This window comes from Bos javanicus, chromosome 24, assembly GCF_032452875.1.
Source record: "Bos javanicus breed banteng chromosome 24, ARS-OSU_banteng_1.0, whole genome shotgun sequence".
NCBI lineage: Eukaryota > Metazoa > Chordata > Mammalia > Artiodactyla > Bovidae > Bos > Bos javanicus.
In genome coordinates, this window is record NC_083891.1 from 37,104,410 (window position 1) to 37,131,032 (window position 26,623).

Consider the following 26,623-nt stretch of genomic DNA (forward strand, 5'->3'; position numbering starts at 1 on the left):
TGGGCTTACTGCTGAGTCTGGGCTTGTTGAAATGAAGAGAATGATGAGGCTCTCCCCTTGGCAACCCCAAGTTTATCATCCAACTCTAGATTATGCATCTAGGGGTGCAGTTGATGGGTTTTAGGGTATGTGACTGTGCAACTGTAAAAGTAGTGCAGAACTGTTTTCCAAAGCACTTGTACCAGTTTACACCCCCACCAGCAGTGAGGTAGGGTTTCTCTGTGTTCACAGTAGCACTTGGTGCTGTCAGACTTTTAGATTTTTGTCAGTCTGGTAATGCGTAGTGGTAGCGGTATCAGTTTGCATTAGCTATTCATTAATTACTTAGATATTGCTCTGTACGTCCATGATTTATTAATGAGGCTGAACATGTTTTTTTATTGACCGTTTGAGTTTCCTCTTTTGTGAAGGGCAGATTGCTCATTTTTCTATTGGATTGTTTGTCTCTTTCTTGTTGACTTGTTGATTTGTTAAATCAATTCCTCTATCCATTCCTTATCAGTTATATATTGCAACATGTGAGAGAGTCCAGCTCCTGGAAAGCTTCAGAGAATGAACGAGGACTGTCAGGGTCTTGTAGGTGAAGCTGAAGTTCTCCAGGCATAGAGAAAATTCCACACAGAGAACAGTTTATGCAGAGATGATATTTGCTTGAGGGCCTCCAAAGTAACTAGAAAAAAAAAGGTAAAAAGACCTGCTTTCCCTCCTTAGGCAAATGAGATTTGTTTCTGGATTTCATGCTCCTGTTTTTGAAGACTAGTTTTAATTTGGACGAAATGGCTCTGGTGGATTTGTGTGTTTCTCCAGTCTGGCCTTTATCTCTGTACCTCAGCCTTTGAAGGTTCATCTATGATAAAGCATGACATATCTGGAGGGAGTCGCACATTGGACTGAATCACCCTCTAAACAAAGTACTTTCCATTTCCAGACTTGTTCCCTTTCAATGTTGGAAATATTTTAAAGAAATACTTAAAACCCCACCTTTGGGAGGTTTTTCATAGTGGATCTGTCCTTCTAAAGACATAATTTATTTGTGTTTTCCTTGGAATCATTTAGGAACAGCAGTTTAAAGCTCAAAATGGATTTTCCTTTTATTTGTTATCTCTATGGTTGACAGATGCCTCTGACGAAGCTGTGCTTTGGCAGGGCTAGGTTCTTCGTTCCAGTTTTGTAACAGTACAGTGAAGAAGAACTGTAATTCTGAGGCGACACATCAATGCCTCTGAAACCTTATTTGGCCCCTCATTACGTCATTCATTAGGGCAGGAGGCACTCCGGCCAGAGATCACATGCTTTAGCTGAGGGAGAGTGTGACTCTTATTTTGTTTTCTGACAGACGGGGCCTTGGAGTGGGGTGGAGAAGGGTTGAAAAAATTCTTGGCTACATGGGTCCATTTACAAGTGAGAAAGAGAAACAAGATCTCTGGAGGTTGGTCTCCCCAGTTACAGTGGATGAGGTGTAAGCAGAGTTGGCTAAGGCCCAAGGAAAACTTAGAGGGGATAGGATGTTTTCACATTGTTTATATTTGTTAAACGGTTAAACCAAAGCATACGCTTCTGTTCAAAGTTTGAGTTTTCAACTTGATTCTAAGTTAGCATCCCCAGATTATGCCAGTTCTCACTCAAGTTTAATGCCCCTTGCTCCAATATATTATGTATGTTAATTTGATCCACAGTCATAAAAGTTAGACACCTGTCTGCTTTCTGTCACTCATTCAACCAATGTTATTCACCAAGTATTCTGTGCCAGGCACTGTGCTAGCTACTACCAACAAAATAAAACAAATCAATAGTTTTTCTTCAACAAATGTTTAAGCGATGGCGTTGGAGGTCAGAGTTGCTGTGTCTTTTGGAAAGGAAGGGTTAATGATTGCAAGGACCGTGAGGGGCCCTGAGTGGGGCTGGTCATGTTTTGCTCTGTGATCTGAGTGCTGGTTATGTAAGCGCCTGCATTCAGTGAGCTGATCATATTTTATGCATTTTTTGAAAAAAATGCCATGCTTTGATAAAATTGCATTAGAAAACCACGATCAACAGAGATTTATGTTTTAAAAACCTTTGTGAAGTTGGAATCCCCAGTGAGAAAGTAAAGATTCTTAAAGGGTTGAAACCCATTGGAACTGAGTCCTGGTGCCTTTTTTCTAGTGTCCTTCCTATTTCTGGGATTATTCTGGGAGACTAATCCCAGAATCTGCCTTTAATGCAGAAGACACAGGTTTGATCCCTGGGTTGGGAAGATCCCCTGGAGAAGGGAACGGCTACCCAACTCCAATGTTCTCACCTGGAGAACTCCACGGGCAGAGGAACCCGTGACGAAGAGTCAGACACTTCTGACAGACTAACACTTCCTATTTCTCCCAGGAAACCTGGCACCACACTTTGCCCCCAGACAGCACTTTAGAAAGCATAGCCTCAGAATGCTCAGGGAATGAACTATTTAGTTTTTATATTTTTGAAAAGCTGGAGGAAAACATGTGAGGATGTTGTAGAGAACGAAGGCATTTTCCTCCTCGGCCCCTCAGCATTCTCTGAACATGAAACTCTGGTCTCACCTTGTATTTTCCGTTAGTCGTAAGACATTAGCAACTTCTATCTGCTCACGACTTATTTACGTTGTTTTAGTCTCTGTAACCAGTAGGTGTTCAGAGATGTCAGTGGGTTCAGATTGTGAGCTGCTCTTGAGAAGGGCCCTCCTAGTCTGCTCCATTTAAAGGAGCTGTGGCCGGAGCACTTAAAGCAGAATGTCGCCACGGCACTGTTTTTCTTCCTTCGCTCTCAGGGATGAGTTCTAAAGTGATTACGTCTGAGAAGACAGAGCCAAGGATATCATGCAGATATCCAGCTTCATCAGCAACCAACTAAACAAACCAAGTCTCCAGAGCCTAGTCAGCCTTCTCAATTATAATATCAACTTCAAAAAGTTACCAAAATGCATGAGCCAATAACAGAAACTTGCCCTGAGTAAAGTTAGGACAGCAGTTCACTTTGTTCCTATTTTCTGATTTTGTTATTTGCATTGATATTTATTAGTGTTTTCTTTAGCTTTTATAAACACTTTGTTTATGCTAAACAGAGTTGTGGTTTTCAGTTCATTTTGTATCCTTAGAGTGACCATATAATTTATTGTCCAAACCCGGGCACTTTTGAAGATGAAAGGAAACACTAAAAATAATTAACAGTGTTAACTGATCCACAGCAGGAGTAACCTGGGACTGACTTGGGCAAATCAGGACATCTGGTCATCGAGGGTTTTTTCTGTTTTTTTGTTTTGTTTTTGCACAGGCCTATATTATACTTTTTAACAGTGACATGTCCTACACTCTTTCCTCATGTTCATACCCCTCAATCCCAACCAGCCTCCCTACCTCACCTAACTCCTGGCTACTTTTTTTTTAAGTTTAATTTTAAAAATTGAAATATAGTTGATTTACAATGTTTTGGGTGCACAGCAAAGTAATTTAGTTATATATATATATATACATAAAATATATATATTTTCAGATTCATTTCCATTATAAGTTATTACAAGATGTTGACTACAATTCCTTGTGCTTACAGTAGGTCCTTGTGTATTTATTGTATATATAAAGTAGTGTATCTGTTAATCCCAAACTCCCAATTTATCCCTCCCACACCTTTCCGCTTTGGTAACCGTTAAGTTTATTTTCTACATCTGTGAGTCTATTTCTGTTTTGTAAGTAAGTTCACTTGTATTATTTTTTTAGATTCCACGTATAAGGATGTGGAATGTGATGTCATATTTGTCTTTCTTTGTCTGACTTACGTAGTATGATCATCTCTAGATCCATCTGTGTTCCTGCAACCTCCTGGCTACTTCTAAGGCCGCATACTTTGGCCCGGCTACTCTGCCAGCTGCCCTTGCCTTTATTGATTAAACACATGCCATGTGCAAGGCCACATTAATTGCTCCTTCCTCTCTTACAAATCACATTCATTTCAATATGGCCGATTAAAGCAAAACGAAAAATAAAGCAACTCAAACCCATACTTCTCCACGGTCTTTCCAAATTAACACCAAACTTTTCTGACTGTCCCAAGCTCTATTTCTTCATCATCACCTCATACACGGTGTCTTTACTGTGCTATGTTCTATTTACTTTGTACGTGTGGACTCATTTCATACATGTGTGTTTTGCTTTCCAGCCAGTTAAGATGATAAAGAACTAAATCTCTTTTTCTCTGGCTCACATGTTGCCTGGCAGAGTTCCATATGCAGAGCTTCCTCAATATGGTTACTGATGAAACAAATTTTTTAAATTCTTTATTTGTTTTTGGTTGTGCTGGGTCTTCATTGCTGTGTGTGGGCTTTGTCTAGTGGCAGCAAGCAGAGGCTACTCTCTGGTTGCTGTATGGGGGCTTCTCACTGCGGTGGCTTCTTTCGTTGGGGCTCCCAGGTTCTAGAGCAGAGGCTCAGTAATTGTGGTGCACAGGCTTCATTGCCCCAAGGCATGTGGAATCTTCCCAGACCAGGGATTGAACCCACGTCCCCTGCATTGGCAGGCGAATTCTTATCCAGTGCACCTCCAGAGAAGTCCGCAACAGATTTTTTGATGGCCACAAAATTCCAAGAACTTTCCTTTACCATTCCCCAATGTAGTATTTCCTTACTGTTCCCAGACTTAAGTTGAAATACAGTCTTCATTATTTACAGATTCTATATTTATGAAGTTGGCTCTTCACCAAATTTATTTGTAACTCTGAAAGCAACACTTGTAGCACTTTCTGATCATTGGTGGACTTGAGCAGAGTGTCAAAAAAATTAACTTGCCCAACTGTGCACGTTTCCAGCTGAGGTCCAACAAGATAATGCTCTGCCTTCTTGTTTTATGTCTCATACTAAAAGTATGAAAAGAAATGTCCTTTTCATGGGAAATTGAATGCCATGTGTTTTGTATTTTTGTGCTTTTTGTTGGTAATTTTGTTGTTTAAAATGGTCCCCAAGTACATGAAGTGTTGCCTTGTGTGCCTTAGCGCAAGGCAGCTGTGAAATGCCTTATGGAGAAAATATGTGTGTGAGATAAGCTTTGTTTAGGCACGAGTTACACTGGTGTTGACTTAAAGATCACTGTTAATGAATCTATAATATATATTGAACAAGGTGTCTTTAAACAGAAACACACAGAAAACAAGGTTATGTATTGACTGGTTGACAAACGCATTGTGACCAGAGGCTTCCTAGTCCTGTATTTCCTCTACCAGCAGTTGTTCACAATTCACAAATTCAGTGTTTGCAGTAGCTTAACAGAACATACTACACCAAATGAAAGTTGACTATATTTAAATACTTGAAACATGGTTTAGAATGGCCCAATCTAAAATACCAGAAAGAGTTAATTTTCTTATGAATACCATTCTCATGAGTATGGACCAAGATTGTCCTAAAATTTAACAATTTATTATACAGGCCTCAAACCCATTCTGCCTATTTTAAACATTCTGTTGATTCCAGAACAATCAACTCTCATTCCATAAATAAATGATGAACTCGACAATATAGCTTGATGTGGCTCATATATATGAAGGCATTATTGCCTAAGCTATTATAATTCTCTTGGAAACAAAATTCTAAGAGTCTATTTTTGTCGTTTATTTCTTATGAAGAAAAAAATGTGTTCAAAACCACACCATCAGTGTGACAGCACTGAGTTCTCAAGTGTAGTGTATGGCCCACAGTTAGCTGTAGGAAGCATTTTTATATCTAAGAAACATCTGAAAAAAATTAAAGGATATGGAATTAGTTACTACTTAATCTTTCTGAGGAATAAGAAGAAGTTTATTATTGCATTGCCTAATGATCTGAGTTGATTTTTATAAGGTTATTAATCCTCCCAAAGATTTCATTGAATTGCCCTAAAATACATTCCTTTGCAATGAAGAGAAAGAAATCTAAACAGCCAACTGAGGTATATGCTTTCTCCTGGGAAGTGGTAGAAAGAAAACTGAGCTAGAAGTCACGAGCCCCATATCCTTTCCTGATGATCATATTTAGAGTCATTCTGAGTTGTGTACATGCACTCTTGATATATATTTCTTTATCTTTCTTATTTGAAAAGAAGAACTGCAATAGATGGTCAGCTTTCTACATCAGTGAACACAATAAAAGCAAGACAAAGCTCTTGGACCTGACTGCAAATTTGTTGCAGTAATGAAGTGGTGAGTAACAATAACAATTGTGAATAACTCTCCTCCATTCACCATGTGCCAGACACTTTGCTCAGCGATTTACATGTGGTAACACAGCACATCCTCCCAACAGCCACGTGAAAAAAATCCCATTTCCAGAGGACCAATCGGAGGCTGGGGAGGCTTTCGATTTGTCCTCATCACTCTGCTCAGGAGGTGAGGGTACCCAATTTTGAACACTGTGCTAAGTCCATTGCATGAACTCCTAAACATTATTCTCTCATGTGTGGCTTCAGGCAGGATTTCAACTTTTCAGTTTTGAAGTTCTCAGGGGATAGCTTAATGTGTATGAAGGCATACATGTGACCTGACCAATGACAGATGATTAAAATAATGGCCATAATCTTTCACAGTGCTTTTGAATCAATCGATAAATAATATCAGTCTTGGGTTCAGAAGACAGAGGTTTTGAATATTTAGCTCTGTATATCTAATGGGATATTTGCAAATATGTAGTTAGAAAAAAGTAAAGAGAGCAATTGTTCTTTCTTCTGTTTTAGTGTATTTGAGCAAACCTTTATTTTTTTTAGTATTTGTATTTATTTGGCTCGTTGCAGAATTCAGGATCTTTAGTCACGGCACATGAGATCTAGTTCTTGGACCGGGAATTGAACCCAGGCTCCCTGCATTGGGAACTTGGGAGTCTTAGCCACTGGACCACCAGAGAAGTCCTGAGCAAAATCTTTGACAAGGTAGGAAGTAGCTCTTGTTTGTAGATTTTGAGGTCTGGGGACTCACTGACTTCATTGAGATGGTGCCTTGTCAAATGGTGGTGGTTGTTGTTCACTCACTAAGTTGTGTCTGACTCTTTGCAAACCCCATGAACCACAGCACACCAAGCTGCCCTGTCCTCCACTATCTCCTGGAGTCTGCTCAAATTCATGTCCATTGAGGCGGTGATGCTATCTAACCACCTCATCCTTTGCCGCCCTCTTCTCCTTTCTGTCGAATGGAGTTACACAAAAGTGTATCAACTAAACTTTGCTATTCCAAAACAGAGATCAAGTCAGGTGGTGCAGCCAGTTAATTTTTCTCGGAAACATTTCAGTCTCTCCTTCTTTACCAAACTGCATTTAAAAAAAAAAACAAGCAAACAGAAAAAGATGAAGGGCATTTTGTCACTAACTCAAGAATGTGCAAGACATTTTCTTTGGTGTGTTATGTCAGAAATGCTTTGCAATCAAAATTTATTCACGATATCTAATCCTCAGGGACTTTCTTTTTTCATCATTAGTAAACAGCACAAAGAAATTAAGACACTGAAAATAAAACAGCGAGAAATCAGGGGAGAAATTTGAGTTCTAGAAAACAAAGATGAGGAACAAGTAGGTTGGGACACCCAGGCTAAGTCGTATGACTCTTAACCACATCCTAGATGGCAATCAATTCATCTTGATCAAGTGTTTTGTGCCTAGATGACTGATGGTGGGGTGGGGGCCATGAACCCACCTGCTGCCTCTATAACGATCGCCCACTATCCTCCTCCAGGCAGCTGAAGGGGGAGTCTGGGTTGCTAGGGATGCTCCCAAGTCCACAGCCTGGTGAGCTCTTCTTTTACCAAGAGTAGTAGTGAAGGGATGGGTTTTATGACATAGCTCTACTTTGCATTTTGCTTTAGTTAATGAGACTGAGTCCTAAAACCAAGCTCCCCTGCTAAGTTTATGATTATCCTCTCTATCCACAACCTCATTCCCTTTCTGGTCCAACCCCTGTTTCCCCCAGGATTGAGGCATATCAAGAAAAGTGGGGCTTGAAACTAGCAGGATCCTGTGATGCCTTCCCAAGTACAAAAGCCCCTCTGTGTTCCCCGTTTCTTCTTTGTATAGAAAAAGGCTTCAGTCTCGTAGGCCTTGCCTGAGTTCCAAGAGCAGACTTAAGCAGTTACTAATTAGAGAAGTGAGGGAACTCAGAAACAAAGGCAAAGCCATCAAGCGAGAAAAGTAGTGATAGCTTAGACAATGGTTGAGTGATAAAACTGGGTCCAAAGTTCCTCCTCAAGGGATGTACACAAGGTATCTTTGAGTTGTTCTGTAGAAACTGTAAGACCCCCATACGCACACCCAGGTGGAGGGTGCTGACCATAAGCACGTAGACCCCAGTCTGCTTGGAACCAGAAGACTGACATTCCTGATGCCTCACCCTGTTATGTCACCACCACCCAACCAGAAGAAAGTCCACGAACTGAGCACACATCCTGTAACTCTCATCCCAAACGTTGCTTTTAAAACCCTTGCCTGAGAGCCAAAGAGGAGTTCAGGTGCCTGTTCTCATTGCTTGACCCTGCACTAAATGCAGTATACGTTTGTGACTCAGATGGTAAAGAATCTGCCTGCAATGCAGGAGACCCAGGTTTGATCCCTGGGTCGGGAAGATCCCCTGGAGAAAGGAAAGGGCAACCCATTCCAGTCCTCTTGCCTGGAGAATTCCATGGACAGAGGAGCCTGGCGGGCTACAGTCAGTGGGGTTGCAAAAGAGTAGGATATGACTGAACAACTAACACTTTTCTTCGCCACAAGCCAGTATCAGTAGATTGGCTTTGCTGCTCCTTGGGCGAGCAGACTCAAGTTTGGTTCAGTAAGTCACTGACACAATCAAGAATATGAATCACTATGGGCACTTTTGCTTTAAAAGCAGAATAAATTACTTCAGCTTGTGATAGGAAACTGACAGTTTTCCAGTGCTTATTTGAGGAAGTTGGCGGCTTAGAAAGAATTCACACTTGCAGCATTCTGCTAATCATGTCCACTTTACTGCTCATGGCTGGGACCAAGTGATCTGCCCACTTAGACCCTTTCTTTCTTTCTTTTCTCTCTCTCTCTTTCTTTTTTTTTTTCCTCTCTCTCTCTTTCTTTCTCTGTTTGGGTCTTAGTTGAGACACAGGGGATCTTCCATCTTTGTTGCATGTGAGCTCTTAGTTATAGCGTGCTGGATCTAGTTCTTGACCAGAGATCAAACCTGGGCCCCCTGGGAGTGTGGAGTCTTAGCTACTGGACCACCAGGGAAGCCCCTAGACTGTTTTCTATTCTTTTAAAAAAATATTTATTTATTTGGCTTCATCGGGTCTTAGTTGCAGCACCAACTAAATGCATCGTGTGGGATATTTCTTTGTGGACACAGATTCTCTAGTTACAGTGCACTGGCTTAGTTACTCCTCACCATGTGGGATCTTAGTTCCCTGACCAGGGATCAAACCGGTGTCCCCTGCATTGCAAGGCACATTCTTAACCACTGGTCCAGCAAGAAAGTCCCAAGACTGTTTCTTGAGGTGCTTCAGCTCTCTGTCCCCAGGAAGCCTCCTCTGCCTTGCTTCTTCTGGAAGGCTGTCTCTATTTCCTGAGTCTGAAGGGTCCCTTCCTCTAACTGGAGACGGAAAAGGAAAAGGATCTTTTGGGATCTTGACCTCAAGCCTTCTTTCTTCCCAGAGCAGCCCCACACTGGGTGCCTGTAGGGATGTGTCTAGGAAGACACATGGGACACATATTGTCTCATTTATCTGATGCACATCAGAAACATCACATCCTTCATTGCACAGGAAGGGCTGGACGTTCTGTTAACACAGAGCCCACATCTATCTTGGCTTACCCGTGACTCCTCATGACTTTTGCATGGGGCCTTGCAATGTAACAGATGCTCAGAATAACATTTATTTACTGATAAGTGCCATTTGTAACTGATTAAATATAGTGTAGTGGTCACCTCAATGAGAAGTTGGTCCTCCAACTTTTGTGCTAAAAGACAGCTTCCTGGCATAACTTTGAGTCAATGAAACAGTTGGATGTGATGATCGGTCTGACTCATTGCCAAGCTTAAGAATTACGGGTATTGAAGAGAAGTTGTGGTTTGATAGCTGTCAGATGTAGACATATACAAATTGTGTGTTTCCTCCATTTTCCCCCCTCTTCTGTCCCTCTCTTTTATTTCTGTGTGGTGCTTCATCCCTGTGACACTTTATGGACAAAAATGGGAAAGAGAGAAGCCCCACAGAAATTAGAGATTGAGTTACGCAAGGCAGCCTTTCATTCCATTCTGTTATTTTCCCCTCGGGGTGGCTCTTTTGAAGCCTCGGATGATAACAGTTCGTTATTTGCATGATCTTCCATTTACAGAGTTCAGGGACAGACTGTCCTTACATGGTATATTTTTCTGCTTGGCTCTTGTAAAGCTTCTACTTAGGGAGTTTTCTTTCTCCTATTTGCAAATCAAAAGGCCCAATAATACCATCAAAACATATCAGAAATAAAATGGACCCCCTGGCTTCACTGAGTTACCGTAAGGAACAAAGTTTTATGATTCCCATCACAGTTCATGGCCAATTCTTCTGCGAAGTTGCTTCCTTCCAAAAGAAATTTGTAGAGATTGCGAGCAAGCGTGCATGCTCAGTTACTCAGTCATGTCCAACTCTTTTTTGACCCCATGGACTGTAGCCTGCCAGGCTCCTCTGTCCATGAGATTCTCCACGCAAGAATACTGGAGTGGATTGCCATGCCCTCCTCCAGGAGACCTTCCTGACCTGGGGATCAAAGCGGATCTGCCTGCCTCTCATGCATTGCAGGAGGATTGTTTACCAACCGAGACACCTGGGAAGCCCTGGTAGCGATTGGTGTAACTCAAAAATAGAAATAAAATGGAATATTATACAGTGACTAAACTGTCTATGTCCTGGGTATTCACTGGAAGGACTGATGGCTGAAGCTGAAACTCCAATACTTGGGTCACCTCATGCAAAGAGTTGACTCATTGGAAAAGACTCTGATGTTGGGAGGGATTGGGGGCAGGAGGAGAAGGGGACAACAGAGGATGAGATGGCTGGATGGCATCACCGACTCGATGGACATGAGTTTGGGTAAATTCCAGGAGTTGGTGATGGACAGGAAGGCCTGGCGTGCTGCGATTCATGGACTCCCAAAGAGTGGGACACGACTGAGCGACTGAACTGAACTGAAATTGTATATGTAAAGAAATATTTAAGACCTATGGAAATGTTCATTATATAATCTTTTATTTTAAAAAAAAACCAGGAAACTGCAAAAAAAAAAATAGGCAGAAAATATGCAAGCACGTGAAAGACAATGTCTAGCAGTGTCTGAACTGTTTTGAAGAAAAGGTGATTATTGTGGAGTAAATGTCTTTAATAATAATTTTTTAAAGTTCAGAATGGGACCTCAGAAGCAGAGGCTGTGGGACTACTTGGCTTTTTGGGACTACCTTTTGGAAATTAGTGGAGTACATTAGAGTCTGATACTGTGCTTCAGGAAGCTGCTCGGCGGTGGTGGGGCTCTTTCCTCATCCCCGGCTGCCTGGCACGTTGACTTGGAAACTTGTTTAATGGGTGCGTAAGAAAAAGAGGGCCCGCGTTCATTCCCCCTAAACTCTTCGAAGTTCAAGTGCGGAGGAGTAGCCGCGTCTTGCCAGAGGAGGAAATCCGAGTCGAGTCAAACGAAGGACTGATAAAGATGTCCCTCGTTAGCCCTGGGAAGCCGGCACCAAGCACGACGTGAGCCCCGCCGGGCTCGCCGACGGCGGCCCTTCCCGAGGGGCCGGCCGCGCCCGCTGGAAGGTGGGAGGCGGAGTCGCCCGGCTTCTGGGAAGAGACCAAAGGAATGAGTAATTGGAAATTCTGTAACAGAGACCCTTCTCCCAAACCCTATAGACCTTTCACCCCAAACCCCCTGCCGGGAAGCAAGAGGACGGGAGACAGACGCGGCGGAGGGAGAGTCACGTTCCGGAGAGGGAAGTGAAATAAAGAGGGCGGCACCCGGGGGGACCTGTGCGTCATTGAGGGACCGAGGAGAAGCGCGGGCGCACGGGCTGGAAAGGAGAAGTGGGAGCGAGAAGCCGGAGGGGGCGGCCGCGCTGCGCGGGTAAGGGCGCCGCGCAGCGCCTGAGCCTCCTGCCTTCTCCGGCCGCGCCCCGGCCGCCCGCAGCCTCCCGGCTCTAGTCCGACCCGCGCTCCGGATCCGGCCGGCGAAGCGCGCCCGCCGCGCGCAGAATGTGGCCGCCGACATGGCCCCGGCCCCGGCCCCGGCCCCGCGCGCCCTGGCGCTGGGCGCTGGCACTGCTGGCCCTGGGTGGCGCGGGGCTGTGCCACGCCAGCCCGCAGCCTGGGCACCCCGCACGGCCCAGCGCCAGGAACAAGTAAGTGCGTGGCCTCTCTTCGCCCCCAGGAGGGCCGAGAGCCGTGGGCTCCCACCCACCCTTCCCCGGTCTCCCGCAGGACCCCATGCTGCTCGCCAAAGGCGAGGAGCCGCAGCCGAGGTCCTCCATCGGGCTGCCGAGGCGGCGCCTCCTCCGCGGTGGAGCGCGCTCCACGGCCGGAGCTGGGCGTCCCGGGCGACCTCGCCCGCGCCCCCAGCGGTGCTGCGTCTCGGACCGTGAGGCGCAGGGAGAGCCCCGCAGGGCAGGGCGATCCGGAAACTCCCCGGGAATGACTGGGGCCCCTGGGACGTGGGGAGGAGGGCCCTTCTGTCCGTCTTTCGTCGGATTAAGGTGCCTGCTCTCCAAAGGTGCACCCGCGCACCCTCCATATGTCGGCTGGTTGGCCTCCCGCCTCCGTGGGACCACAGGCTCCCCGACCCTCGCTCGGTCGGTCGCCGTGAAGGCTCGTTCCCTCTCTCCCCCGTCTCATTGTTCTCCGGGTTTATGCCGTGCCCTCTCCCCGACTCTCCTTCACCCCAGGAACTGGTGCGCCTACATCGTGAACAAGAACGTGAGCTGCTCGGTGCTCGAGGGAAGCGAGACTTTTATCCAAGCTCAGTACAACTGTGGCTGGAACCAGAAGCCCTGTCCGTCTGCGCTCATGTAAGTCGTGGAGCGGAGGGGCGGGCGGGGCGCACTGGGCCGGGGTTGGGGCAGGGGTGGGGTCGGATCTCTGGGCTCCAGCGGCTCAGAAAATCTCTTCCAGCGGATGGAAACTCAGCCGCTGAAAAGTCTGAGCGCTGAGCGGGGTACCAGGCTCTCCGGGGTATTCGAGTCTGGAGTGAGCGTCCGGGACGCGCCTGCCTTGCGGTCGATCGCAAGGCAGAGGAGGGGACGAACAAAGCCCCCCACCCCCTATTCTCTCTCCCTCTCTTTTTCTTTCAATTTTATTACTAACATAAGGCAGCTGGACCTAATTAGATCCATATTGTGTGTTCTGGGGCACGGAGAAGATTCCAAAATGTATACTGCTAAAAACTCTTAGGGTAGGATTAGCTGAGAGGTTTGTTCTAGCCAGTGTTCTGAATCAGGCGTTTTGTCCAAATGTCCCCATAAAACTGACCTCTTCCAGGTGTTGTGTGTCTCTAAACCAAAGTCCCCAGGAACAACCCGCTTGAAAGTGTGCGTTGTTGTTTTTTCAGGCTAGATTTGGGGGATTCAGCTAAGTGGTTGTCAGGAGAGAGTGGTCCTTAAAGATGAGGGGAAGGCTTAATCTTTTTGCTCATAAAGATTTCACTGTCTTAAAAAAACAGCAAGGAGGAAGCGAAGCAGCAGAGGACAGATTTTGTTACATACATCATCCTCATTCAGTTGTCATCTGGCCAGTCTTTGTGTTTTTTGTGTAAGTCAGATATCAGAGGGTGAGCTGATGTGAATAAATGGCTGTAGCCGACGCATGGGATGGTTGAAATTAATTGTTTTCCCCAAAGAATAAGTTGTTTGTCTTAGAGCACAGTTGTCTTTACAGCAAAGAGTAGCCAGTAGGCGGATCTGTCTCTGGCAGAGCAAAGGGACAGACTGGAACTTGTGCTGCAGGAAACCTTATTCCAGAAGGCAATGGAGGGGTGAGGGTGGGCTTCAGGCTGTAGTTGGGATCATCCCAGGTGGGCTGTGGTGAGGACTGAGACAAGGAAGGGATGCCTGCGTGCTAGGTCACTTCGGTCATGTCCGACTCTGTGCCACCCCATGGGCTGTTTGTAGCCCTCCAGACTCCTCTGTCCATGGCTTTCTCCAGGCAAGAATACTGGAGTGGGTTGCCATGCCCTCCTCCAGGGGATTTTCCCCACCCAGGGATCGAACCAGGGAAAGGATAAGTCCTATTAAAAGCAAAAACACCACCACCCCCATCAAAACAAAAAAAACTTAGACTCCCCACTGCAATACGCAGAGCATCGGTTTGACATTGAATTGCTGGCTGTCACACTGAGTTGGGTAGGCCATCAGAGGAGCACAGTGTTCTCCTAATGCCTGTGTCTCTGGTTGCACAGGGCGCAGAACACAGCATTTTGCAGGTGTTTCTGATGAGCCCAGGAGCCCGACTTGCTGCTCGCAATTCACAGGTGTTGTCAGTTCTTCATGATTTGATCCTTAGGACCTGAGACCCATGAAAGTGAAGGTTCTTGGGAAACTCAGCCTGGAGTTATGGAGAGGGGGCTTTCTGGGTGGCATGGGACAGGCAGGCCTGGAGGCCCATGACAGGCTCGAGTGGGGAGTGCGGTTCAGCCACTGGTGACTGTCGAGCATCGTGGGAGAAGCAGGTAGGAGCCATGCGGAATTGACAGAATCGGAGCAGAGCTGAGCTGTTAGGGGCGGTGGAGAGAATGGAGGGAGGAGGAGAGAGAGCAAAGCCAAGGCCTTGGAAGAGGAAGTGCCATCTTAGAGAGCTGGGGAGGAGAAGCCCAGGAGGTGGAGGGGTCCAGAAAGGCCAGGGGTCTGGGGCAGCAGGAGGAGGGGGATAGGCCTTCTGCTAATGCAGGAGATAGTTGCAGGCCGGGGGCTAGGCCTTGTAACTTGTGTGAGATGCAGGGTGTGGTCCTGTGGAAACCCCTTTACCCAAGAGTCTAATGTGTTTCAAGGGTTTTTGTGGGAAAAGGGAATTGGTAGTAGCCAAGCAGGTGAAGCCTGGTGGCTCAGACAGTAAAGAATCTGCTCGCAATGCGGGAGACCAAGGTTCACTCCCTGGGTTGGGAAGATCCCCTGGAGGAGAGCATGGCTACCCATGCTCCAGTATTCTTGCCTGGAGAATCCCCGTGGACAGAGGAGCCTGGCGGGCTACAGTCCATGGAGTCTTCACAAAAAGTCGGACATGACTAAGCTACTGAACACTTTCACACTTTAAAGCAGATGAAGAGCTACTTGGAAGACTTAGCAGGTTTTAGGACAGAAGTGAAAAAGCCGAAGGGAGAGACTGAATTTGCCCTGAGACTGAGGGAAATCAGAGGGAGACCAGGGTTCAGGGGGGAAGTAAGTCCTGCAGTAGGAGAACTTCTGAGCTGGATGCTCACCTGCCGCGGGGTCTGGGGACTTGGCACGCGTGGGCTTCCAGAAGGTTTAGCCGATGCTCCGTTTGCACGTACAGAGACTTTGCTTCCAGATTGTGAATTTGGGCGTCATTCGTGTGAAACTGGAAGTGGAGAGGGTTTTGTCTGATACACGGGTGTTGTGAGTAAGCGCTTTCCTGATGCTGTAGAGAACCTTGTGTGTCAGGCACCGTGTCAGGGCTGTTTAGTCCATACGTTAGTTTAATGCCTGTGACGGTCCTTCAAAATGAATACCGTTGTCCCCATTTTTATCAGTGAAGACTTGAGGCAAGAAGTCCCTGACTTTCCTGTGGTCACATGACAGGGTAGTGGCAGTGCTGCCAGGAGACCTGGCCTTTGTGGACAGGCCTCTGTCCCTGTAACATGAGAGAGTGAGAGTGTCTTTAGTGGCTTCCCTGGTTGGCTCAGTGGTTAAGAACCTGCCTACCAATGCAGGAGATGCGGGTTCAATCCCTGGACTGGGAAGATGCCCTGGAGAAGGAAATGGCAACCCACTCCAGTATTCTTGCCTGGAAAATTCCGTGGACAGAAGAGCCTGGTGGGCTGCAGTCTATGGGGTCGCAAAAGAGTCAGACACAGCTTAGTGACTATAAACAAAAGCAAAACAACAACAACAAAAAACACCACTTTGGTACTTGTAGAGTACTCAGCTACTAAAAGGATTTCCACGTTCTTTCACGGAAGGCAATTCCCACATAAAAGTGAGTGAGCATCGTTGGTCCTCGTACGAGCTTGTGCATGTGTGTTCATGCCTGTGTGCTTTACTCTGTTTCCTGGGCATCATTTGCAAGGATGCTGTGGACTCCATCATTTTTCACACTGTCTACCATGCTGTGCAGTTTGGCTCTTATTTTATGAAAACACTGGCCAGTTTGCTTCCTTTGTTTGGTTTGTTAGGCTGGTTGTTGAAAAGATGCTAATTAGGGAGGCCAGCCTGGTGGAGCTTGAGACTTGTGGAAAACCACCCCTGTCCCCCTGGGCTCAGCCACCACCCTGAGACTTGTCACTGGGGATGGAGTTTAAAGCGTGCTTCCAGAAAAACCATTCGAAGCTCATGTCCTAATACTTGTGAGGTGGTGATACCATTCTTGTGTACGGAGGATGGTTAACTACTATGAAGACTTCTCTGTCACTAGGAATTTGAAATCAGGGCTCTCTCTCTCTCTGTGGGTCTGTGTCTCTGGTGCCCTCAGTGTGAGGAGGGGTCCGGGTCTCCAAGGCACAGGACCATCTTCCACAGACACTGCTCTGTCTTCCCTTAGCTAATTCCTGAGGGTGGCTGATCTGACCCGGGGAGGAGAGAAGTTATCTGGTGCTGATTATCCAGTGAGGAGGGAAGGGCAGCTGCTGTGAACTCTAAAGCAGCATAAAAGCTGGGCGGTGGCGATTGATCATTTACTCTGAATTCTGAAGATGGGTCTGAGGACCGTTCCCCACTCTGAGATCATTGTTCAGCTTTACACGTTCACATTAAGAAAGACATAAATCTTCTAAAATTTCATCGTATTGCAGAGTTCTCTGATTCATTGTAAAAGCCTTTAGCAGTTCAGCCTGTTTGGTAGATGGTCACTGTTGCACACACCCCTGCACTTAGGATGGTCCCAGCAGATCCGCACCTGAGTCTGGGGTCTCTGTAGGACACCTCAGCATGGAGAGAGTCTGTCTTGTCCTGGACTGGTTTGAGGGACTTGTTTTGGGAGACATAGGAATGTGGGAGACTTGGAATTCTTTCTGCAGGGTGGGAACCGGGCAGGTTGACGGCCTTGGCAGACTTGATGCAGTGTCCAGGGCTGATTTCACGAGACGCTCTTCTTGGAGCGCATTCTTGTAAGGGGATGAGTCCTTTTATGTTCATTATCTTCCGTCTGTACTGCAATCCCTGGGCATTATCCCCCTTTTACAGGAGGGCATGTAGTCAGGAAGTAGTGGAGCCTGGGAACAAGTCCAGCTCTGTTATTTCTAAGCCTTAGGCTCTTCCCATCCCACACAGCCCCTTGCTGTCTAAACCCACACTCTGATGAGCGCCCCAAGGGTGTGTGTGGTGTGCGTGCGTGAGTGTGCCTCCATGTGTGATGCTATGACCCTGGCAGCCCCAGTGTGATGGGAGGGGAGAGTGAGGATCTGAGCTCTCGCAGAGCGCCCCCCTCAACACGGGTTGGCCATGCTTGTGTGCACTGCTGATGGAAAACAGCACTGTCTTTCTTCTCCTGGCTGGACTGGGCATTGTTCCTTTCATGCATCATTCATGCCTCATGGCAGCAATTCTAGAGAGTTCCTTCACCTCCCACTCAGCTGGGCTAAGCTGAGTGCTGTTAGTATTTGAGGCGTTTGGGGGTGTCCCATGTGCAGAGGAGGCGCCTTGCTGGTGAGGACAGGGAGGACCCCAAACGTAAGGCAGGGTTTTTCCCCTCTATTCACTGCTGTCTGACACTGCAAACTGACTGGGTTTATCAGCATCTGCCCAGCCCAGCCCCTACCCGCTCCTTGGGTGTATAGAATTTTGGTGAAATTTTTCCTATTAGCTCTTTTTTAAAAAAGAAAAACACTCAGCGGTCAGGACAGGGAGCTGGGCGGGGCCAACTCTAGGAGCCTGCACTGCTGTGATAAAACAGATGCAGAATTTTCGAATTTCCCCCAGGTGTGAGTGTTGGTGCTGAGTTTCCAGAACTCCTCTAATCCTTAGATTCTAGAGGGAGCAGATGGTCATTCATTTGGAAGAAAAGTTTTCTATTAGGGAGCAGTCTCAGCCAGGAAAAGCTTAAAAAGAAAAAAAAAAAAAGCGCTTGAGACTGGAGGGAAAAAAATGAGGGCTTACGTCTTCTAGAGCCAATTCTACGTTTCTCACATCTCCAGGAACGAAATTGCTTTCAATTCAAACTGTGCCTTTTGTGTAGATTGCTCTGGGGGAATGTTTCTTCTTTCTGGGTTTTTTTTTTTCCCCCAAGATTTCTTGATTTTTGGCTGTGCTGAGTCTTTGTTGCTGCACGTGGGCTTTCTCTAGTTGCGGTGCGAGAGCTTCTCATTGCGGTGGCTTCTCTTTTTCCGGAGCACAGATCCTGGAGCTTGGGCTCAGTTGCTGTGGTGCACGGGCTTAGTTGCCCCTCGGCATGTGGGACACTGGGCCAGGGATCGAACCCATGTCCATTGCATTGCAAGGCAGATTCTTATCTCCTGGGCCAGCTGGGAAGTCCCTTCATTCAGCTTTAACTACTGTCTTGAGGTCCATTGGCTGTGATGAGCCCTGCTCCTTGGTACGAGGAGGGACCTGGTTATCACGAGGGACCCCAAGTCCAAACCCAGGAGCACGTGCACAGAGGCACCCAGAGCTGTGCTTGGTCCCTGCTGCGTCCCCCTCTTCCGGCCCCATCCTCAGCAGCCTCTGGTGCTTCCCCAGGTGCCTCAGACCTTCCTTTCAAGCTGCCTCACTCTTTTCCTTCGTTCCTAGTAGATACGATGCTATGTTTGTAGAGCCCTTTGGTGTTCCCAGGAGAAGGCAATGGCACCCCACTCCAGTACTCTTGCCTGGAAAATCCCATGGGTGGAGGAGCCTGGTAGGCTGCAGTCCATGGGGTCTTGAAGAGTCGGACACAACTAAGCGACTTCACTTTGACTTTTCACTTTCATGCACTGAAGAAGGAAATGGCAACCCACTCCAGTGTTCTTGTCTGGAGAATCCCAGGGACTGGGGAGCCTGCTGGGCTGCCATCTATGGGGTTGCACAGAGTCAGACACGACTGAAGCGACTTAGCAGCAGCAGCAGTTGGTGTTCCCAAAACATTTTCACATTCATAATTTTATTTTATTCTCATCACAAGCTCAGCCAGGAAATTAAGCAGGGAAGAGACTGGGGTCTTGGAAGAAGAACTTTGTACTTATGGGCTACACTTTCCACCTTTCTTATCTTGGAGGAAAATGAATAGAATACACACAGAGGTTGTGGCTTTAAGGAAAACAGTTGGCTTTTTGTGAAGCCTCATTTAATTCCCGTTAATTAGTCTTCCTCCACGGATCTGTGATTCCACCAACACTTGGTCAATGAATTAGAATTCTGATGAAGTCAGAAAAGGGGAGACATGGCAGGGTGGGGTGGGGACAGGTCAGCAGGCCCCTCACGTAGTCCCTCAAGGCTGGCTAGGTGTGGCCAGCGCTTCCGGAAGAGATAGAAGATGCTACTTCTGGCCTCTGCTCTACCACCGCCAAGCTGTGTGACTTCAGGCTCGTCACTCAACCTCTCTGAGACGCACTTCCTCAGCACTACAGGGGAGGTGACGGCTGTGAGGTACAGTCACCAGCAATGTCTAACAGACAGAGCTTGTTCTCCCTGTTTGGAGTTGTTGCCTCTCGGGTGGTCTCCTCTTTAAAGGCTCTGAATTCCCTAACAAGTTAGAGAAAGGCTGAGGTGCTAAAGAATGAAATAAAGACATACAGTGACCTAAGATGACAATTAAGAAAATGAGACAGTTTAAATCAATTTGTAAACGTGAAGTGAAACCCAGAGGTTGCTTTGGAAGCAGAGCAGTCATGGAGTTTTTTTGGGAAAAAGCACAGGAGAGATTACGGTCGATTTAAAATAGGCGCTTTGGGGCTTCCCTGGGCATCCGGGGGTACGAGTTTGATCCCTGGTCAGGGAACTAAGATCCCACGTGGTGTGGCCAAAAGTTTTACAAAATAAGTGCTCTGGTTGCTGTGGAGGTTGGTTCCTAGCTCTGCAGGTGTTTGGGTGCCCGCGGCGGGTCCATAGAGAGGAGTCAGCCCCAGGTTGCCTTCGCTGAGCTCCAGTCGTGTTTCATCCAGCCAAGAACACGCTGTTTTAATGCTCTGAGAAAAAAAAATCCTCTTCTTCATGTTGGGAATATTAAGATATTACTCGTGTTTACTGAGTGAATAATGAGGCAGGTGCCGTGCGTGACAGTGAGCTGCTGTTTTACATACTGTTTTCTAAAACCAAAAACTGACAGACTGCCAGTGTTCGGATGACTTCCAGACTGTCACCCAAATGTTCTGATTTATTGTTGGCTACAGGACTGTTTCACTGCCCAGAATTAACTGCTTCCGCGCTTGATGAAGCAGTTTTCTGGACTTAAAAATAACAATGACCCACTTGATAAAATGACACGAGCGTGACTCTGCTGATGAATGATTTTCCTGGGAGGATCTGGAGAGGGACAGAGTGGTTTTCAATGTGCTGGCAGGTCACGTGGGAGGAAAAATAATGAAGTTATTAAAACAAAGCTCACCAACAAGTTTTCTTCCTTCCTTCCTTCCTGTTTTAAAGTGGTGATGGGTGCTGAAAAAAAAGTAGGGAGGTTTCCAACTAACCAAATTCCTGGTTCGAAAATGCTGGAGAAGCAAACTTCTATGGGTGTGTCAAGATCCAGCTGCTCTTTTCTACCCACCCCCACCTAAAAAAATATTAGAAGATTATGGAATACGCCTAAAAATTATTCTTTGCAGCATCAACCTTTCAGGACAGTATGCTTTCCTGAGGATTTAGTTAAAAGAAATTTGAGATGCGTATTTAGATGAAGTCTTCTCAAGCTGATCATTTTGATGAAAGGGAATTGGCTGTGAGATGTCTCAACTTTTCCCTGACTTCTCCCATCTTCTCCCACTTTTGTGATTGTCTGTGTGGGCCTCATTAGGTTATCTTTGCTCGCAGCTTATTATGAGGTGCCAGAGAATTCCCTCCTGCTTCCAGCTGTTCGCCTGCATCTGCCCAGCACGGATGCTATTAAAGGATCGTGATATAAGGGCCTAGATTTTTTTTTTTTTTTTTTTTTTTGGGCCTAGATTTTTTTCTCCCTAAACCATGGTGGTGAAAATGCCACTTGTTTTCTGCTAACTGAAGCTTTTCCACATATCTTGAAAGTGGAGCCCGAAAGCTGTGGTGGAGATTGCAACAGAGCCCAGGGTGGGGCAGGTTTCACAATCCAGCCCTTCGCGAGGGATCTTTTCACCAGTAAAGTGGTTCCCTGGCTCCAGGCAGTTTCAGCCCTAAGAGCTCTGACACTGGGGGGGCGGGGGTATGGCGGGGGAGTGAGGGGAATGAGGGCCTTGGGCAGGGAGGGAGGCATCACAAGCCCCTCTGGATGTGTTGAACATTCCAGAAGCTGCTGTCCTGATGGTGCTCAGGCCTGACGTGTACACCAGGTGGCCCACCCCGGAGATGGCCCAGCTGTCATCTGCTGGAGCAGCAGTGTTCCAGGACCACAGCCCAGGGTCAGGGCCTGGCTCCATTGTGATAAACCATAAGCCCGTTCCCATCCCCACACATTGCATCATCTTCTGGCCACTCTCAAGGTATCTGGGAGTCGTTCGGTTGCATCATGGCAAAAAAACAACTAGTGAGATGAAACACAGATTCCTTGCTCACTGGCGGAGCAGAAGGGAGGGAAGGCAGAAACACCATTCACGGCTCATGTCCAGAACCAAATTGCAAGGCGCCCGCTGAGCCCTCCTTGGCAGAGTCCACTCTGGGAAAGAACAGTCCCAATGAGGAGTCACTCCTTGTCATATTTTTTAAACGCTCATTTACATCTTTGACATTTTGTGTTATTTTACACAAAATGGCAATTTGAAGATAAAAAAGAAAATTCTGTTTTGAAAAATTTTGTTTTCCATGCCACCTGATGCAAAGAACTGACTCACTGGAAAAGACCCTGATGCTGGGAAAGATTGAGGGTTAAAGGAGAAGAGGGCAGCAGAGAATGAGGTGTTTAGATAGCGTCATTGACTCAGTGGACATGAATTTGAGCAAACTCTGGGAGATGGTGGAGGACAGAGGAGCCTGGTGTGCTGCAGTCCATGAGGTTCGCAAAGAGACATGACTTAGCGACTGAATGACAACAGCTTTCAAAAGTACAAAAATAGATATTAGGGCTGAGTTCCCAGTAGAAATAAAGCAATTGGTTGTGTGTTTGAAAAGTAATCTGATACAGTAAAAACAAGAAAATTTTAGTTAAATCCTCATTTTGAAACTCTGAAAAAGACTTAATAATGCTGATTTTGGCTTTTTCTTAACTGAGATTTGTAATTGGACAGTCAAGACTGGCAATTTGCTTCGAAATGCTGATGAGATTTTAAAATACTCGAGTGCATAAATATATATTATATATAAAGCGTAAATATTATATAAAATATATGTATATATTATATATGTATGCTACATGCAAAGCACACAAACAGCTCTACTGAGGTGTAATTTACATAAACTGTACATATTTAAAGTTGTATGATTTAATATGTATATATACCTGTGAAACCAACATCACAGTTAGGATATTGAACGAAGAGTGACCTCACACCCCTTATAATCCTTCCCTCCAGTTCCCCTCCCACCCCGCTCCACACTCCCTCCCCAGGCAACTGCTGATGGGTTTGTGTTCTCTAGAGATTTATGTCAAGAGTCATATGCTCTGTACTCACGCATTAGGTTTTTTCATTCAGCTTGGTAGTTTTAAGGCACGTCCGTGTTGTGCTCTGGGTCCCTGGTCGATTACTTTTTACTGTCGAGTAGTATTCCTTTGCGTGTGTCCTCCACCATCTGTGTCTGGTTGTTTGGAAGCTGAGGACTCATGGTAAAATACAGTGTGGAAGCTCACTTATACTGATAGTAAGGGTACTACTCTGATTTTCCCGAAGACCAAATGAGACAGTAAATACGTAACAGATGTCGAACACTGGATGAAACCGTAATGGGGTAAAGAAACACAGGGCCCGTTTCGCCCCAGGGAGATGTTGGATTGAGGCTGCCTAATTAGCATACACCGTTTCGAACTGGCACGAAGCTCAGTAGGGTTGCTGCTGCTGCTAAGTCGCTTCAGTCGTGTCCGACTCTGTGTGACCCCATAGACGGCAGCCCACCAGGCTCCCCCATCCCTGGGATTCTCCAGGCAAGAACACTGGAGTGGGTTGCCATTGCCTTCTCCCAGTAGGGTTAAGTAGACTTATTATTTGAAGACTCTTAGTTCCTTGGTTTCATTAAACAAATATTTTGTGCCTGGCCTCCGTCTGGCCCAGGTCTAGGCCCCATGGGGACACAGCAAGGAACCCGACTTCTCTCTAGCTCTCCAGAAGTTCACGGCCAGTAGGTGACGTGAGACATAAACAGAAGTGTTTATGAAGCAAAAGGTAGGCATGAGGGCTGCAATAAGAGAAGCACAGACAGCGGAGGATGTTCAGCGGCGGAGGAAATTGTTTCCATCCGGGAGGAATCCGTGAGCTTGTTTGCAGGTGGTGACGTTCTAGCAGGGCTTTGAAGGAAGGTTCCAGCTGAAAGATAGATGCAGACGTGAGAGAACACCAGCACAGCCCAGAGAGGACGTTAGCAGGGGCCGAGAGGAGGAGAGAAGGGAGGAGTAAGCCGTGGGGCGCAGGGTAGGTCTGTTCTGGGCCTGGCCCCTTGGCATGTAGATGGTCATCGAATCCGTGGGTGTCTGTCCCGATGCACCCTGTGTATGAGGATATCAGTCATCCTGACGCCCTCGTGTTAACTTGCCCACCTCTGTAAGCCCCTGAATGCATAGTAAATGGCTTCAATCATGTCCAGCTCTGTTGTGGCCCTGGGGACTATAGCCCGCCAGGCTCCTCTGTCCATGGGGCTCTCCAGGCAAGAATGCTGGAGTGGGTTGCCATGCCCTCCTCCAGGGGACCTTCCTGACCAGGGATCAAACCCGCATCTCTTACGGTCTCCTGCGTTGGCAGGAGGGTTCTTTACCACTAGTGCCACTTGGGAAGCCCCCTACCTCCAAATAAAGTCACATTCCAAGGTCCTAGGATTCAAACACTGACATATTTTTGGGGTGACAGAGAATTCAAGCTGTAACCCAGCGTTGGGAGTGTGGGTCCTATCATTTAGGCAAAGAGGCACCATGGAGAATTTTAGGTCAAGGACACCAGCAGAGCTCCAGATGTTAATCTGGCAATTTGTGCAAAATGGGTTGGAGAAAGGAGAGGATGGGTGGGGAACAGTGGGAGGGGCTCTGCTGGGAGCCTGGCCGGGTTCCCTGGTAGAGCTGAAGCAAGTGTGGTAGGAGAAGTGGGTCTGGCTGTGGAGGGGTGAGCAGTGACCGAGATGAAATGGCCAGGAGGCCTCTTCTCCGTGATTTGGGGTGAAGAGCAGTCTCTGAGCATGTTAGTCCGTTGTCAATGGTGGGGATAAAAAAGACTGTACCAGAGCACCAGATTTGAGCTCCGTGCGTCATACGGCAAATTTCCATTGGCTATCTAATTTTACATAGAGTGGTGGGATGGAGTGGGAGGGAGTTTCAAGAGGGAGGAGACATACATACACCTATGGCTGATTCATGTTGATATATGGCAGAAACCAACAACAATATTGTGAAGCAACTATCATCCAATTAAAAATGAATTAATTTAACAACAACAAAAAAGGACCATAACTTGTGTTGTTGTTTAGTCACTCAGTTTTGTCCAACTCTTTACAACCCTATGGACTACAGCATACCAGTCTTCTCTTTCCTTCACTATCTTCCGGAGTTTGCGCAAACTCATGTACATTGAGTCAATGATGCCATCCAACCATCTCATCCTCTGTCACCCCCTTCTTTTGCCTTCAATCTTTACCAGCATCAGGGTCTTTTCCAGTGAGTTGGCTCTTCACATGAGGTGGCCAAAGTATTGGAGCTTCAGTATCAGTCCTCCCAATGAATATTCAGGGTTGATGTACTTTAGGATTGACTGGTTTGCTCTCCTTGCAGTTCAAGGGACTCTCCAGAGTCTTCTCCAACACCACAGTTCAAAAGTACCAATTCTTCAGCACTCAGCCTTCTTCATGGTCCAGCTCTCACATCCGTACATGACTACTGGAAAAACCATAGCTTTGATCTTGTGAGAGAAGGTGAATTTTTTTATGCACTGTCTTTTAGAGGTTGTGGCAGAATTGCCATTATTCACAGAAGGATCAGTTCAGTTCAGTCGCTCAGTCATGTCCAACTCTTTGCGACCCCATGAATTGCAGCATGCCAGGCCTCCCTGTCCATCACCAACTCCCGGAGTTCACTCAGATTCACGTCCCTCGAGTCAGTGATGCCATCCAGCCATCTCATCCTCTGTCATCCCTTTCTCCTCCTGCCCACAATCCTTCCCAGCATCAGAGTCTTTTCCAATGAGTCAACTCTTCTCATGAGGTGGCCAAAGTACTGGAGTTTCAGCTTTAGCATCATTCCTTGCAAAGAAATCCCGGGGCTGATCTCATTACCTCATTATTCATCACCTTTGATCAGGAATCAACTCTAATCTTTCATGTGGGCAGTTGGGTCTATTATTATAGAAGCAGCCCAGAGGGTTAGTCTTACTACAAATTTTTACCTTATGGTAAATACAATAAAATAATTGTATACGTCTTGTCTGATATGACTGGTCTCTGCTGAGATGCCCTAGAACAGTGCCTGTTGCTCTGGGTCATAGACGTCTGTAGGCTCCCGGTAAGTATGATGGTCCCATAGTAGATACTCAGGGAGAGCCATCGTGTGGTCCTGGTGGGCACCCAGAGGATGTTTGGTGAATGAATGGATGAAAGAGAAAAGCATGTGAATTGTTTTATTTATTTCTTTTATTAAGACTACATATTTTTGGAGCAGTCTAAGGTTTACAGCAAAACTGAAGGGACAGTAAGGAGATTGCTCATGTTCCCCCGCCGCCCACATATACCCAGCTTCCACCGTTATCAGCTTCCCCTGCAGAGCAGAGCGTCTCTTACAGTTGATGAACCTGCTCTGGTTCATGACAGTCATCCAAAGCACATGGTTTGCATTAGGCTTCATTCTCAGGGAGAGAAAGTTTTTAGCTTGTTTCCCTCCCATTGTGAGGACTCATATGTGCTGAGTTTGGTTTTCATGTTTCAGGCACAGAGACCATAAGTTTGAACAACTGGCCATGGCTTGTGTTTTTAAAATGGAAATCGTGGCATGCACAGACTTTGAAATGATTGTTACAGATGAGTGAAAATGCAGTGGCTTGCAGCTAAAATGAAGGGTTGTGATAGGATAGATTCCCATTAAATCAACCAAAGTAACAATGTGTGTTGTCGTTTAGATTCCAGAGCTGGTCATCTCAGCATGAGCTTTAAAAGCTTTTGACCAAGGTGTAAGCCTACGTTGCCTCTCTGTGTGAAGTATGATGGAGTTTTGATTTGGGGAGGCTTCATGTTGTCGATTAGTCAC

At 46.5% G+C, this 26,623-nt stretch overlaps 1 protein-coding gene across 3 annotated transcripts in view; it reads left to right on the forward strand.

Annotated features, from left to right (window-relative positions):
• The first annotated feature begins 11,799 nt into the window (after nucleotides 1-11,799).
• EMILIN2 (elastin microfibril interfacer 2) overlaps nucleotides 11,800-26,623 on the forward strand; it is a 59,414-nt gene continuing 44,590 nt past the window's right edge. For 2 of the 3 annotated variants that reach the window (XM_061399833.1, XM_061399834.1), the window contains exon 1: nucleotides 12,410-13,002. In XM_061399833.1, the coding sequence (XP_061255817.1) occupies nucleotides 12,425-13,002 (578 nt within the window). In that variant the 5' untranslated portion in view covers nucleotides 12,410-12,424. Of the gene's footprint in view, nucleotides 12,340-12,409; nucleotides 13,003-26,623 lie in introns of those variants that run through there. The other variant, XM_061399835.1, reaches the window with a different exon arrangement.